The sequence below is a fragment of the Harpegnathos saltator genome, unplaced genomic scaffold (assembly GCF_003227715.2).
Source record: "Harpegnathos saltator strain DR-91 unplaced genomic scaffold, Hsal_v8.6 scaffold91, whole genome shotgun sequence".
NCBI classification, from domain to species: Eukaryota; Metazoa; Arthropoda; class Insecta; order Hymenoptera; family Formicidae; genus Harpegnathos; species Harpegnathos saltator.
The window spans coordinates 1,026,107-1,042,232 of record NW_020230719.1 but is presented as its reverse complement, the minus strand read 5'-3'; the positions used below and the strand labels follow the sequence as shown (position 1 = coordinate 1,042,232).

At 34.7% G+C, this 16,126-nt stretch overlaps 4 protein-coding genes across 4 annotated transcripts; all 4 read right to left on the bottom strand.

Moving 5' to 3' along the window:
* Positions 1-2,213: 2,213 nt before the first annotated feature.
* On the bottom strand, positions 2,214-3,540 carry LOC105186124 (uncharacterized). Its single transcript, XM_011146177.2, has 2 exons — positions 2,958-3,540; positions 2,214-2,581 (listed from the first exon to the last, which is right to left on the bottom strand). Exons 1-2 carry the CDS (start codon positions 3,042-3,044, stop codon positions 2,300-2,302), a joined length of 369 nt encoding a protein of 122 aa, XP_011144479.2. The 5' UTR covers positions 3,045-3,540; the 3' UTR covers positions 2,214-2,299.
* Positions 3,541-3,971: 431 nt separating this feature from the next.
* LOC105184826 (uncharacterized) lies at positions 3,972-5,312 on the bottom strand. Its single transcript, XM_011143930.2, has 2 exons — positions 5,106-5,312; positions 3,972-4,670 (listed from the first exon to the last, which is right to left on the bottom strand). The coding sequence occupies exons 1-2, from the start codon at positions 5,295-5,297 to the stop codon at positions 4,440-4,442; spliced, it is 423 nt and encodes a 140-aa protein (XP_011142232.1). The 5' UTR covers positions 5,298-5,312; the 3' UTR covers positions 3,972-4,439.
* Positions 5,313-5,947: 635 nt separating this feature from the next.
* On the bottom strand, positions 5,948-7,049 carry LOC105184760 (putative lipase ATG15). Its single transcript, XM_011143802.3, has 2 exons — positions 6,837-7,049; positions 5,948-6,460 (listed from the first exon to the last, which is right to left on the bottom strand). The coding sequence occupies exons 1-2, from the start codon at positions 7,032-7,034 to the stop codon at positions 5,996-5,998; spliced, it is 663 nt and encodes a 220-aa protein (XP_011142104.2). The 5' UTR covers positions 7,035-7,049; the 3' UTR covers positions 5,948-5,995.
* Positions 7,050-12,247: 5,198 nt separating this feature from the next.
* Positions 12,248-13,271, bottom strand: LOC105184693 (uncharacterized). Its single transcript, XM_011143671.3, has 2 exons — positions 13,062-13,271; positions 12,248-12,692 (listed from the first exon to the last, which is right to left on the bottom strand). The coding sequence occupies exons 1-2, from the start codon at positions 13,254-13,256 to the stop codon at positions 12,282-12,284; spliced, it is 606 nt and encodes a 201-aa protein (XP_011141973.2). The 5' UTR covers positions 13,257-13,271; the 3' UTR covers positions 12,248-12,281.
* Between the last annotated feature and the right edge of the window lie 2,855 nt (positions 13,272-16,126).

Below are 16,126 nucleotides of genomic sequence, written 5' to 3'. Positions count from 1 at the left end.
AAAACGGCCTTAGCTACTCACACTAAGGTGCGCTTTTAATTTCAAATAATAAACTTTGTAATGAATACATTTTACCTCTGTTACCCAGTTTTTAGCAATGACAGAAAAACAGTTAGTCTTTCAGCTAAGTTCGAACTAGCTACCGACATTTAACTAATATCACTAAATCATTTTTTTGCGTGTAGCTAGTAAAAACTGGTCAGTTTCTCGCGGTAGTCGCCAGTTTTTCTATTTGCATTCCCACCATGATAATTGTACAATCGAGTAACACGCTGTTTTATATACTGTGTTTTATTAATTTTTCTCTGTATATTTAGTCACATAGCAATCGTTACACACTTAGAATATAAATTAAAACGTTTGTATGGCAATCTTAACTCCAAATTAATAATTTCTTTAAAGAAGCACTTCTCTCTCTTCTCCGTCATTGTCAATATCAGGCCAAATTTCGTCGTCGTTATTGGCAGCGTTATCGTTGCCATTGAATGTGTCGCTTATTCTTTTTTTACTATTCATTTTCACCGGCTGTAATTGACGTTGTATTTTGTCATGTCTTAGCTTTCCGTGTCGTTGTCTACTTCTGCAGTGTTTCTTCCGTCGTTGCCTTCGAGGTAGTTATGTTTGGATCTATGCGCAGTAAGCTTCTACATATACTATTAATCCCGCACCCTTTTGTCCTGTTGCCAGCACCAATAAGGATGGCGTGCCGACATCTCCTTCTAGCAATTGAATGGTAACGTCTCTTTGAAGTTTATTGCTAATCTTAACGTAGGTGATGGTTTCATTGGGCGGGCACGTCACCTCCAATATGCCTTCCGAGGTTCGGAAAAGCTGCACAGGCTGCAATAAATATGCGACATTATTCTTATATATCCATTCTGTGTTGATCATTCACGTATTGTAAAGGAACGATACCGAATAAATAAATAGATAAATAAATTAATATTAATACGACCGTCCTTTCTTATAAATTACCAAACGCTCGCTGTGAATCACGATACACCAGCGTTAAAGGCAAATCTCGATTTCGCCACATATGACACATATGAATTAACACAAGAAATACATTTCTTCACTTTGCATTCAAAATCGAATGGGCAGGTTGCTTCTGCAAAATAAAGATCATAGAACAAATTGGGAAAATTGCTAGCGTGAGAAATCTCCGTTCTCTCTCTTCAGTCATAGTGTAGAAACGAGCAGTTGACCTTAATGATGGTCTTGCTGTAGATGTGTTCTCTCGTTTGGCGTTTGCCGAGTTCGAGGTCGAAATCGTTTGATAGTTGCATGCAAACGGCCATGGAAAAGCGATGAGCAAAGAGCGCATTTTGGATTCTCGATTTATCGTGAACTCTCTTGTCAACTGAAATTTCACTGCTCGACCGATGATCGCCGTCACTACACTGATAGAAAAATATAGTTGAATTAACTATAATCTCATTATATTTTATAGTTCATTTTGGCGTCAACCATATTTTTATAGTTCGTGGAACCTGCAAAATGTAGTAAAATAAACACAAATATATAGTCAATGATTGTCTTAAATAATTGTTGAGTTACTTTTACCACATATATGGTAATTTCTCATTCACAAATATAGTGAGATTTAATATTCATATAGTTACATCTGTCATCATTTAGCAAATATTCGGGTAATATTAACTATATAAAAGAGTTACTTTACCTACCATTTTATATTTGTATCCATATAATAATTTTAGTTTAACTTACTATAATTCTTAGTAAAAATATTATATGGTTGGTTATACTATGCCTATATCGTAATTATTACCGATATTATGGTAATGCTTATTATAAATATGATATTTCGGACTATAATTTAGTTACTATATCATTATAGTTCCAAATATCATATACTTTTCTCTCAGTGTATTTATATAATGATAATTGTATAATCAAGTAACACGTCATTTCGTATTTGCGTCTTATTTAATTTTTCTATATTTAGTCACGTGTACATAGCAATCGTTACACACTCAGAACTTAAATTAAAACGTGTGTACAGCAGTGTTAAGTCAAAATTAATAACTTCTTCTTCTAATAAGCTTCTTAATAAAGAAGCACTTCTTCTTCTACTCCGTCATTGTCATTGTCAGGCCAGATTTCGTTATCGTTATCGAGAGTGGTGTCGTTGCCATTGAATGTATCGCTTATTCTTTTTTTACTGCTCATTTTCATCAGGTATAATTGACGTCGTACTTTGCCATGTCGTAGCTTGCTGTGTCGTTGTCCACTCCTGCGTCGTTCCTTCCGTTGTTGTTAGTACTACTGTTGTTGTTGGTCACAATGTTGTTGTTGTCGGTACCGCTGTTGTTGTCGTTGTCGGTGCCTCTGTGGTAACTGAGTTTAGATCTATGCAGTAACCTTCTACCGTTAACCATAATCCCTCGCCCGGATTCCCCATTGCCATCACCATTAAGGATGTCATGCCGACATCACCTAAGATCTGATAAAACCGAACGTCTTTGCCATTTATACTGCTAATCTGAACGTAGGTGATGGTTTCGTTGAACGAGCACTTTATACCGATTCTGGCTCTTATGGCTATCATTGGGATTGGAGGCTGCAATAAATATGCAATATTATTCTTATATGTCCTGTTCTGTGTTGATTATTAACGTATTATATTAAAGGAACAATTCCAGATAAAAAGATAAATAGTGTAAATAAATAAATAAGTAAAGAAATAAATATTAATTCTTTCCGTTCTTTCTCATAAAAGTTACCAAACGCTTGCTGTGAATCACGATACATGAGCGTTAAAGGCGATTTCGCCACGTATAACACGCGTAAATTCACACGAGGAATACATTTCTTTCCTTTGTATTCGTTCAAAACCGATGAGCAGTTTGCGAAATAAAGATTACAGAGCAATTCGGGGAAATTGGTGACGTGAGAAATCTGCGTTCTTCAGTCATAGCATATAAACGACCATTTACCCTAAAGATGGTTCTGTTGGTGACGCAGTAGTCACCTGCCTGGCGTTCGCCGAGTATAAAATCGTTTGCTAGTATGCAGACGGTCATGGAAAGGCAACAAAACCGCGATGAGCAAAGAGCGCATTTTGGATTCTTGATTTGTCGTGGATTCACTTGTCAACTGAGATCTCACTGCTCGACCGATGATCGCCGTCTGCATCTATATACTGTCGTTATCAATGTCCTGGACTTGTTTCTATGAGGTATCGTAGATCACGTCAACTCAAAGATTTCTGTCACCTGACGCTGCGACAACAATTTACGTAAAAAGACCTCGTCTACAATCAGTCAGGCGACGTTGTTGTGTGTCATACGCATGCGCAAAACTTTGAGTTTTATGTGTCGGCTGCCGTAAATGACAGAAAAAGATTGAATGCAAGGCAAAAACCGAAGTTGTGCGCATGCGTACAACACACGACAACGTCTACCGACTGATTGCAGACGAGGTCTACTGGTCATTCTACAATACATGTCATAAGTTGTAAGCCGTAAGAATTGGCGAATCACAGTCGATTATTACAAAAATAATCGGCTATAATTGGTCAGTTCTTACGGCTTGCAACTTACGATACGTATTGTAGAATGATCTTAACAGGCCTTCTACAATAAGTCGTTAATCATAAGACATAAATTGACCTACTGCAGTCGATAATTTTCCGCAACAATCGACTATGATTAGTCAATTTGTTTCCGTCTTACGATTAACAGCTTATTGTAGAAGGCTTGTAAGATTATTTGTCTCCGTCTGTGATGCTTCTTCTTTGCATACGAATGCAGACGCACATCTTTATCTTATCCTTGACGACAATGACAATGGGATACATTATTTATTGTATTTACGCACGAGACGCGTCATTTCTTTTATTCCCATTATTTTAGTTCCATTATTTTATCATCCACTACATAAGGCATATCGAAATGACAGTTTAACATAATTAATGTGGATTTTAGTGCAAAATCTACGAGCAATTATTGTGTACTAAATCCTAATTAGTAAAAACTGGCCAGTTTCTAGCGGTAGCGACTAGTTTTTTTGGAAATTTTTCTACTCACATTCCTACCGTGATAATTGTACAATTGATTAACAAGACGTTTCGTATGATGCGTCTTATTTTTTTTCTATATATTTAGTCACGTATACATGGCAATCGTTACATATTTAGAATTTAAATTAAAATATGTGTACAGCAGTCTTAAGTCCAAATTAATAAAAAATTAATAATCTCTCTAAAGAAGTGCTCCTTTCTCTGCTCTGCCATTGTCCTTGTCAAGCCAGATTTTGTCGTCCTTATCACCAGTGTTGTTGTTACCACTGAATGCGTTGTTTATTCTTTCTTTACTGCTCTTTTTCATTGGGTGTAATTGACATCGTACTCTGCCATGTCATAGCTCACCGTGCCGTTGTCTACTTCCACGTTGTTCATTCCGTTGTTGTTGGTGCCTCTAAGGTATTGTGTTTGGATTTATGCAATAACCTTCTACTCTTAATGATAATCCCTCGCCCTTGTTTGCCTTTGCCATCACTACTAAGGTTCTTATGCCAATATCACCTGAGAGCCGTTGGAAGTTAACTTTCTTGTCACTTCTATTGGTAATCTTAACGTAGGTGATGATTTCGTTAGTCGGGCACGTGATTCCGATTGTGGCTTTAAAGGCCATCCAATCGAGCGGAGGCTGCAATAAATATGCGACATTATTCTTAAAAATCCATTCTTGTGTTGATCATTAATTTACTGGAACATTAACGTATTTGTAATGGAACGATTCCAAATAAATAAATAAATAGATAGATAATAATAGAAAAATAGATAAGATAATAATAGATAATAATAGAAAATAAATAAATAGATAAATAAATAAATATTAATACGACAGCTCATTCTTATAAAAATTAGCTCGCTGTAAATCACGAGTTTTAAAGGCGAATCTCGATTTCGCCACGCATGACATGCATGAATTAATATGAGTAATATATTTCTTTCTCTTGCATTCGTTTAAAATCGAACGGGCAGTTTGCTTCTGCGAAATAAAGATCACAGAGCAATTCGGGAAAATCGACGACGTGAGGAGTCTGCGTTCCTCAGTCATGATGTAGAAACGAGCATTTACCTTAATGATGAGATTGTCCCTGACGGAGTAGTCGCCCGTTTTGCGTTCGCCAAGTATATAATCGTTGGCTAGTATGCAGACGGCCATGGAAAGGCACAAAACCGTGATGAGCAAAGAGCGCATTTTGAATTCTTGGTTTGTCCTGGTGTCACTTGTCAATGGAAACCTCACTACACGAGCAATGATCGCCATTAGCGTTTATATACTGTCGTTATCAATGTATTGGGCTTGTTTCTATGAAGTATCGTGTCATATTAGCTCAAATGTTTCTGTCATCTGACGCTGAGACAACAACTTACGTAAGATTATTTGTGTCCGTCTCTGACCCGCTTCTTCCTTGTACACGCATACCTTTATCTTATCCTTGACGACAATAACAATGGGGCACATTAATTATTGTATTTACGCAAGAGACGCAACATTGTTCTTAATTCCATTATTCTGTCATCCATTACATAAGGCATATCGAAATAGCCATTTAACATAATTAATGTGGATCTTAATGCAAAGTCTCCGAGCAATTATTGTCTACTAAATTTTAGCTAGTAAAAACTGACCAGTTTCTCATGATAGCGACCAGTTTTTTTGGCAATATTTCTACTCACATTCCCACCATGATAATTGTAATACAATCGAGTACATCCAACACATTGTTTCGTATGATGCGTCTTATTTATTTTTTTAATATATATTTAATCATGTATACATAGCAATCGTTACATACTCAGAACTTAAATTAAAACGTATGTACGGCAGTCTTAAGTCGAAATTAATAATTTCTCTAAAGAAGCGCTTCTCTCTCTATTCTGTCATTGTCATTGTCAAGTCAGATTTCGTCGTCGTTATCGGCAGTGCTATTGTTGCCAGTGAATGTAATGCTCATTCTTTCTTTACTGCTCATTTTCACCGGGTGTAGTAGTTGTACTTTGCCATGTCGTAGCTCGCCGTGTCGTTGTCCACTCCTGCGTCGTTCCTTCCGTTGTTGTTGGTACTGCTGTTGTTGTCGGTCTCAATGTTGTTGTTGTTGTCGGTACCGCTGATGTTGTTGTCGGTACCGCTGTTGTTGTTGTCGGTACCGCTGTTGTCGTTGTCGGTACCGCTGTTGTTGTCGTTGTCGGTGCCTCTGTGGTAACTGAGTTTGGATCTATGCAGTAACCTTCTACCTTTAACCATAATCCCTCGCCCGGATTCCCCATTGCCATCACCATTAAGGATGTCATGCCGACATCGCCTGAGATCTGATAAAACTTAATGTCATTGCCATCTATACTGCTAATCTGAACGTAGGTGATGGTTTCGTTGAGCAAGCACTTTATACCGATTCTGGCTCTCATGGGTATAATTGGGATTGGAGGCTGCAATAAATATGCAATATTATTCTTATATGTCCTGTTCTGTGTTGATTATTAACGTATTGTACTAAAGGAACAATTCCAGATAAAAAGATAAATAGTGTAAATAAATAAATAAGTAAATAAATAAATATTAATTCTTTCCGTTCTTTCTCATAAAAGTTACCAAACGCTTGCTGTGAATCACGATACACGAGCATTAAAGGCGATTTCGACACGTATAACACGCGTAAATTCACACGAGGAACACATTTCTTTTCTTTGTATTCGTTCAAAACCGATGAGCAGTTTGCGAAATAAAGATTACAGAGCAATTCGGGGAAATTGGTGACGTGAGAAATCTGCGTTATTCAATCATAGTATACAAACGACCATTTACCTTAAAGATGGTTTTGTTGGTGACGGAGTAGTCGCCTGCCTGGCGTTCGCCGAGTATAAAATCGTTTGCTAGTATGCAGACGGCCATGGAAAGGCACAAAACCGCGACGAGCAAAGAGCGCATTTTGGATTCTTGATTTGTCGTGGATTCACTTGTCAACTGAAATCTCACTGCTCGACCGATGATCGCCGTCTGCATTTATATACTGTCGTTATCAATGTCCTGGACTTGTTTCTATGAGGTATCGTAGATCACGTCAACTCAAAGATTTCTGTCACCTGACGCTGCGACAACAACTTACGTAAGATTATTTGTCTCTGATTATTTGTCTCGCGCTTCTTCCTTGTACATACCTTTATCTTATCCCTTTCGACAATGACAATGGGGCGCTCTAATTATTGTATTTACGCACGAACCACGTTATTTTTTAGTCCTATTATTTTCTCATCCATTACATAAAGCATATCGAAATGACCGTTTAACATGATTAATATGGATCTTAGTACAAAATTATTGCATATGAAGAGGATTGAAACGGGATTGAAGACCAAATATCTTGTTAAGATATAGCGAAAAATTCATGCGAAATAGTTTAGACATTTCGATGTATCAGATATATAAGAGATTTACGATGTTTCTATAATTTGTCAACTTTATAACCGTTATCATCAATTATAATATCTAAAATTTCAACTTCTGCACGAAGTAAAATGTCGAAATGAAATCAATTCTATAATGAAGCATGAACGGTTCCGAAATCCTGATTGAAATTACCAGAATTTTGTTTAATGTAACCAAAAGTCTAATTTAGATTGAAGTCTAATTTAGATTGAATAACTCCGATCAAAATTTCTGTTCATATTTCTATTTATATTTTGCTATTAATTTTCAATATACATGTGGAAAAAATTGTTTCATTTAATCAAACATTTTTTTCCTTATACATATTAAAAATTAATAGACGTAATGATCAGATGTGAATCAAATTAAGTTTATATCGGTTTTATTTTTATTAAATTCACATATACACGCACGCATATGTAGTAAGTGAATAAATTGATTACATTAAATTACAATATGTTTAATGTATTCAATGTTTATTTAATAATAAGGAATGAGTTAGACGTTCACGTTATAAAGTGTTACAAAAACTTATACATGTTTTAATATTAAAAAATATAGTTTAAAAATGTTGTCATAATGTGTTGAAGATTATATTTCTATATACACATTGTGTATTAGAAACTAAAGAAATTTACTTGCAATTTCGGAAAATTTCTATAATCGTTTTCATTATTTACAAACGCTTTCATTTGTTTTCCTCGATGAAAATTATATAATTTACGTTATAAATCAATTTTTAGTGTTATTTAATGATAATGAAAACATTATTTACTAAATCATTATTTGTTATACTAGTTATACTAGAACAATAAAATTTTAAAAATGGTCGAAGATAAATTTTGATATTATGGAAAACTGTTGTTTCTACGATCTTGCAAATATTATCATAATATTCTTCATGAGTTTTCCAACGGGGATATTATGAATGAATAAAACTGTATATATTGTTGAGGTAAATATCGATATCACAAGAAATATGTGGCAGATATAAACGAAGTAGACGTATATATATTTGTGACAATTTTATTTAAATAATCAAAGAATCCATTTTGATCGATGAAACATTAAAGTATAAATCGGCTTAACTGGAATTAATACTTTTGTATTGGCGTGTCGAGATATCCCTAAGCTACTTTATTCATCGGTAATGCGCGATTTCACGTTTTTTCTATATTATCTGCATTTCTGTACACAGTCCGTAGTTTTTATAGACAGAATAAACTGCCATTCAGCGAAAACGTCGTTTTTCCTTCGTGATATCTGCTTGATATCTTCATCTTCTCGGTAGCTGCGGCATATAGCTCTCATTACCGTCATTGTTGACTATGTAAGGGGTCCGATAAAATAGATAAGTATGCAGCTGACTATTTAAATAGTATTGGTGCGTCACTCGCACTTTTTGTCACACGTACCCACTTAATTGCATTAAGCGACGAGTCATTTGGCAAACAACGTACCGTCTGTGTCTCATGCCGAACAGCGGAATATTTTCAAGGCTTCACTGGGCACGTCTTACCTCACACATCTATCGCAAATTACATTACAATCTATTTAGAAAATGAAGTGAAATAGATATCACGGTCTATTGTCACCCCAGACCGATCAAACTGTATCAAAATGTTTTGCATCTGGCTATCCTGCGCGTAGCTTACGCCGACGCGGTTATACAGGATGCAAGTTTCAAACGTAACAGGTAAAAAATCTCGAAAACTATGAAAGATATTAAAAAAAGCTGAAACATGTGTTCCATGATTTCGAAGGGGAAAGAGAATGACATTATCAGTTTTTTGTTTGGAAGGCATTTTTAAGGTCAGTTGAAGGTCAACTTAATTTTTTTAAATAGAAAGCCCAATTTTTTATTATATTTTTTTTCTACAAATTAATTTTAACAACTTTTGTCTGAAACATTTTTTTATTTGCCTAATATTTTTTGAAATATTTAAGGGAAAGTTGGTAACTTTTTCAACATTGAACTTACGATATCTCGCTAAGTATTCGTCGAAAGAAAAAATAGTATTAGACTTTTTTACTTTATTTACTATCAAGAATATATTACTATAATAGTGCCCTAACTTTTGTTAATTTAATAATTTTGAAATTTCCAAAGGTTGATAAGTTAACAAAAAAGTTAGGACACTATTATAATAATATATTCTTGATAATAAATAAAGTAAAAAAGTAATAAAGTAAATAAAGTAATAAAGTAAAAAAATCTAATACTATTTTTTCTTTCGACGAATAGTTAGCAAGATATCGTAAGTTAAATGTTGAAAAAGTTACCAACTTTTCCTTAAATATTTCAAAAATATTAGACAAATAAAAAAATGTTTCAGACAAAAGCTGTTAAAATTAATTGGTAGAAAAAGAAGATATAATAAAAGATTGGGCTTCCTATTTAAAAAATTAAGTTGACCTTCAACTGCTTGAAACCTTGAAAATGCTCTCCAAATTAAACTGATAATGCCATTCTCTTTCCCCTTCGAAATTATGGAACAGGTGTTTTAGCTTTTTTTAATATCTTTCATAGTTTTCGAGATTTTTTACTTGTGTTTGAAATTTAGCACCCTGTACTCTTCGTCAAGTATCGCTTGGGAGCGCAACTTAATCTTGGCGTATCATAAGTGTCGATAAGTGTACAATCGATTGCTCACTTGGATCGATAACGAGTCGCTCTTCGCTGCTTACCTGATTTTGCGCAATATCGCGCTCGAGTTAATTTCTTTTTCATAAATTTCACGAACGCGTGGACTAGTGGTAGGGAAGGGGCGGGAAAGAAAGAGAGAGAGAGAGAGAAAGAGAGGGAGAGAGTTTCATATTCCGCGCTATAATTTGAAACATGTTTTTCGGTAGGTGTGTAGTCTCAGATCTTGGACTTGTCATTTTTAGCCGCGTCAGCTTGTGGTACGTGAGACCGTAAGAATTAACTAGTTGTTAGAATTTTCAAGCTCGGTATATTTCACGTCACGAAGTCGATGATTCCTGAAATACATATGTTGCGCGATGATAATTTCATTCCTTTAGTGCCGCGTCGAACATTGTCGTGCGGTTCTCGTATTTACGTACGAACACAACAGGGAAGATGAAGAGAGGGAGGAGAGGTAAAAGCAGCATGAGTCCCCTTTGCTCTCGAGCAAAGGAGACAACATACAAACAACAAGCTTCTGTCTGCACAAGCAGATACGTGAGATGATACCGAGCCGTTCCTTTCGGATGAACCGAAGAATGTTGGTATTGTTTGCGACATCGTGTTATGTCGTTCGAATTTCCCTATTTTGATACACCTTGACGGACGAACTTTTAGACTGACGTTTGTGGCTGATTAAGGTGATATAAGTGCTTAACTGACAACCGGCCAGAAATTCTAGCTATTTGCCAGCTCCCGACTAGTTTTGTTTCCTTGATTTTTTCAACATATATTTACCAATTTTACTTTCCCACTTTCTGGCCATTATCTTTCTGCCAAGAAATACCAATTAGATTTCCCTGGCCAGTCTTCGAGCAATTACTGTCCACTAAATCCGAGCTAATAAAACCTGGCTAGTTGTCCTCGGTAGGGACCAGTTTTTTTTGGCAATTTTTTTATTTGCATTCCCACCATGATAATTGTACAATCGAGTAACACGTTGTTTTGTATGATGCGTTTTACTTTATTTTTCTATATATTTAGTATACATCACGTATACATAGCAATCGTTACACATTTAGAACTTAAATTAAACGTATGTACGGCAGTCTTTTGTCCAAATTAATTATTTTTCTAAAGAAGTGCTTCTCTCTTCTAAAGAAGTGCTACTTATTTTTTCTAAAAAATTATTTTTTTCTAAAGAAATGCTACTCCGTTATTGTCATCGACAGGCCAGATTTCGTCATCGTTATCGGCAGTGCTGTCGCACAATGGTTCGAACGGCGAAAAACGCGAAAAATAATCAAATTTTCGACTTTGTTCTAAAGCTTCGAAATTTTTATGTTATGTTCTTCCACTAATAAGCTGTAGTTCAACTGAACTACACGCCCTTTTCCAAGAACTTATTTAAAAAGTTTTATTAGACATAAAGTATTTAACATTTTATGACTAAGTTAAGTGCTCAATTTTACTACTGAAATTCGAACCTTTTAATTTGATATCTTTTTTTATTATTGAAATGTAGTAACGCGGTTTATAAATGTTTATAAGTATACCTCAATGTATAAAATTACATGTTTGAAACACATCAATTATTATTAAATGCATTACAACATTATACACAATAAGAGTACTTAAAGCTTGAACAATTTTCGAATTCAATTTTTCGTACGAAATAAAGGAAAGCTTAAGAACGAAAAAAGTTATTATAAATATTTAATATAATGTTCAAAGAAAATAGGTAATTTTAATTTGGCTGCTGTTACTTGCAACTTTTCAAGTAATAACAATTTTTCGATACCGACGCGCGCTAATATCGCGGTGTTTCTTTCGGCTTCGCGCCGTCTCATTCACGCCCTCGACGTCTCGCGCGAAATTTCACCGTCTCTTTCGCGGGGAGCGCTATCTCATTCGCACGAGATAGCGCTAAAAAGATAAAAATAATCTAATTATTATGATAATAGTAATAGTAATATATCTTACATGTTATAGTTCAGTTAAATATGCGGTATTATTTTTAAAAAGAATTATAATTTTTCAAGTTAATGCATTTAAGTTCCCTATTTTTATAGTAATAAATGATAAAGTATTAATAGATTTACAATATTTATCAAATAAATATTTTTTTCACAAATTTTGTGTTTCGAACCACTGTGTGTCGTTGTTATTGAATGCGTCGCTTATTCTTTCTTCACCGCTCATTTTGATCGAATGTAGTTGACGTCGTAGCTCGTCGTCCAGTACGTCGTCCAGTATGTTGATCCAGTTGTTGGTTCAGTTGTTGTTGGTTCAGTTGTTGTTGGTTCAGTTGTTGTTGGTTCAGTTGTTGTTGGTTCAGTTGTTGTTGTTGTTGTTGTTGTTATCGGTGCCGGTGAAGTTAATGCGCTTGGATCTATACAGTAACCTTCTGCTTTTAACCATAATCCTTTGCCTAATCTTCCTGTTGCTATCACTATTAAGGATGTCCTGCCGACATCACCTAACAGTTGAAAGATAATCTCTGACTCTTTGTTATTTATATTGCTAATCTTAATGTAGGTAATGATTTCGTTGAGCGATGAGCAGTGTATGCCGATTGTAGCTTTCATAGACTTCCAAGGGATCGCAGGCTGCAATAAATATGCAACATTATTCTTATATATCCATTCTTATGTTGATCATTAACATATTGTACTAAAGGGACGACTTCAAATAAATAAATAGGTAAACAACTAATAAATTAATACGACCGTTCTTTTTCATAAAAGTTATCAAACGCTCGCTGTGAATCACGATACACAAGCCTTAAAGGCGCATTTCGATTTTGCTACGCCTGACATGCATGAATTAACACGAGAAATACATTTCTTCCCCTCGCATTCGTTCAAAATCGAATGGGCAGTTTGCTTCTGCGAAATAAAGATCACAGAGCAATTCGGGAAAATTGCTGACGTGAGAAATCTGCATTCCTTAGTCATATTATAGAAACGAGCATTTACCTTAAAGATGATTCTTTCGGTGACGAGGTGGTCGTCCATTTGGCGTTCGCCGCGTTCGAAGTCGTTTGCTAGTGTGCAGACGGCCATGGAAAGGCACAAAACCGCGGTGAGCAAAGAGCGCATCTTGAATTCTTGATTTGTCGTGGATTCGCCTGTCAAATCTCTCACTGCCCGACCGATGATCGCCGGCAGCATTTATAAACTTTATATATTGTCGTTATCAATGTTCTGAGCTTATTTCTATGAGGTATCTTAGATCATATTAGCTCAAAGATTTCTGTCACTTGACGATAACAACTTACATAACATTATTTATCTTCGTCTTTAACCCTTTAACTGCTGAGATATTAAATGACCAGTATGATCCTCTTTGCTGAGTTATTTTTACAATTATAAAATATTTTATAATATGCTGATGATCCAGATTTTCACAAATTCACATTTTTAAATTTAAAAAAATACCACACGCAATACCATACACATTGAAAGTCCAAGATCCAGTAAACTCGATCGTAGCAAGACCGCCATTTTCTTCCACACTCAAGTTATTTCGACCGTAGCAGTTAAAGGGTTAATTATTTGTTTTGCGCTTCTTCTCTGTATACACACACATCTTTATCTTATTCTTTGCGGCAATGACAATGTGGCGAACTAATTATTGTATTTACACATGAAACGCGTCATTTCTTTTGTCCTATTATTTTATCATCCATTACATAAGGTATATCGAAATGTCCGTTTAACATAATTAATATAGATCTTCGTGCAAAATTATTGCACATAAAAAGTATTGAAACGGGATTGGAAACTAAGTATCTTCTCATCCGTCGCATCTTCTCAAGATGAGATGGAATATATCGGGCGATATAAAGTAGCTCAAACATTCGATTTATCAGATGTATAAGAGATTTACAATATTTTCACAACTTGTCAACTTTGCAACCGTTATAATCAGATATCTCGAATCTCAACCTCTGCATGAAAAAAAAATGCTGGGATAAACCTGTCTTCTAATAAAGCACAGTTCAGAAATCCTGGTTGAAATTACCAGAATTTTATTTAATTTAATTAAAAGTCTTGACAATTTAGATTAAATTCTGATAACTCCAATCAAAATTTCGATTCATATTTCTGTTCATATTTCTACTTATATTTCACTATTAATTTTTAATGTACACATAGAGAAAATTGTTTCATTCAACTAAACATTTTCCTGTATGTGCATATTAAAAATTAATAGACTTAATGATCAGATATGAATCAAATTAAGATTATATCGGTTTTATTTTTATTAAATTCATATATACACACATGTATATGTACAAAGTGAGTAAATTGTTTACGTCAAGATTACAACATATTTAATGTCTTCCATGTTTATTTAATGATAAGGAATGAGTTAGACGTTAATGTTATAAGATGTTACAAAAACTTTTACATATTTGAATGTTAAAATAAATATTTAAAAAATGTAGTCATGATGTGATGAAGACTATATTTCTATATACATATTGTATATGTATTATGTATTAAAAGCTAAACAAATGTAACTTCGGAAAATTTCTATAGTCGCTTTCGAAGGATTTTGTCGCTTCTTCTAATTCTTTCCGAACAAATTGTTTACAAAAGCTTTTATTTGTTTTCTTGGATGAAAATTATATAATCTACTATATAAATTAATTTTTCGGGTCATTTGATGGTAATGAAAACATTATCTACTATATTCATTATTTGTTATACTATAATCATTATTATGTAATATAATTTTATGTTATCATTTAAATAATTTCATTTAAATCATTATACTTGTTCATCATTACATTTGTTATACTAGTGAACAATAAAATTCTAAGAAAGTCCAAAGATAACATTCGATATTATAGAAAGCTATTCTTTCTATGAGTTTGCAAATATTATCGTGATATTTTCAATGGATTTTCTAATGGTGATGTTATAAATGAGTAAAAATGCATATTGTTGAGGAAAATATCAGCATCACAAGAAATATGTGGCAGATATAAACGAAGTACACATATACATATATATTTGTGACAATTTTATGAATAATACAACCTATCCTTAAAATATATTTGATAATAATTCAATGATTCTATAAAAATGATATATTATTATATCAGTTTTGCATACACATATACACGCACAAAATATCTGAATTTTGCCGACGAATATCGAGTTCTTCTTCGATGTGATGAGAAGAGAACGATTAATTTTTCATAATGATAAATGAAACTTGCCTTTGAGTATTTATGATCCGCACTATTCCGTATAATTAAAGGAAAGATCAAAGAATCCATTTTGATCGATGAAACATTTAAATGCAAACTGGCTTAACTGAAATTAATACTTGTATCGGCATATCGAGATATCCCTGTTACTTTATTCATCGATAAGGCGCGATTTCACGTTTTTTCTGCATTTTATCTGTACACACCGTAATTCTCATGAACGTCGTTTCTCCTTCATGTGGTATCTGTTTGATATCTTCATCTTCCCGGTAGCTGCGTCATACAGCCCTCGCTTGCCTTGTTGACCACGTTGGGGGTCCGATAAAATAGATAAGCATGCAGCTGACTAATTAAGCAGTATCGGCGCGTTACTCGCGCTTTTTGTCACGTACCCACTTAATTGCATTAAGCGACGAGCCACCTGGCAAAACAATGTACTGGCTATGTCGTGTGCGACTTGTGCCGAACAGCGGAATATTTTCAAGGTTTTACCAGGTACGTCCCACTTCACACACGTATCGCAAATTATATTATACTCTACTCAGATACAAGTGAAATAGATATCACGGCCAGTTGCCACTCCCCGGACCGATCGGACGGGGTATCGAGATTTTTTGCGTCTGGCTATCCCGCACGTAGCTTAAGCTGACACGATTATACTCTTCGGCAAGCATCGCTTAGGAGGGCAGTTTAATCTTGGCGTATCATCGCGTTAACAAGTGCACAATCGAGTGCTCACTTGGACCGATAACGATTAGTCGAGCCGCTTTTCGCTACTTTCCTGATTTTGCGTAATATTACGCGCAAGTTAATTCCTTT

Bases quoted from the DNA above. Each gene is read 5' to 3' on its own strand.
- LOC105186124 (XM_011146177.2), bottom strand. From the start codon at position 3,044: ATGACCGTCTGCATACTAGCAAACGATTTTATACTCGGCGAACGCCAG. The intron at 2,582-2,957 runs GTAAATGGTCGT...TATTTATTGCAG, and splicing joins CCAACAGAACCATCTTTAGG to CCTCCAATCCCAATGATAGC.
- LOC105184826 (XM_011143930.2), bottom strand. From the start codon at position 5,297: ATGGCGATCATTGCTCGTGTAGTGAGGTTTCCATTGACAAGTGACACC. The intron at 4,671-5,105 runs GTAAATGCTCGT...TATTTATTGCAG, and splicing joins GGGACAATCTCATCATTAAG to CCTCCGCTCGATTGGATGGC.
- LOC105184760 (XM_011143802.3), bottom strand. From the start codon at position 7,034: ATGCAGACGGCGATCATCGGTCGAGCAGTGAGATTTCAGTTGACAAGT. The intron at 6,461-6,836 runs GTAAATGGTCGT...TATTTATTGCAG, and splicing joins CCAACAAAACCATCTTTAAG to CCTCCAATCCCAATTATACC.
- LOC105184693 (XM_011143671.3), bottom strand. From the start codon at position 13,256: ATGCTGCCGGCGATCATCGGTCGGGCAGTGAGAGATTTGACAGGCGAA. The intron at 12,693-13,061 runs GTAAATGCTCGT...TATTTATTGCAG, and splicing joins CCGAAAGAATCATCTTTAAG to CCTGCGATCCCTTGGAAGTC.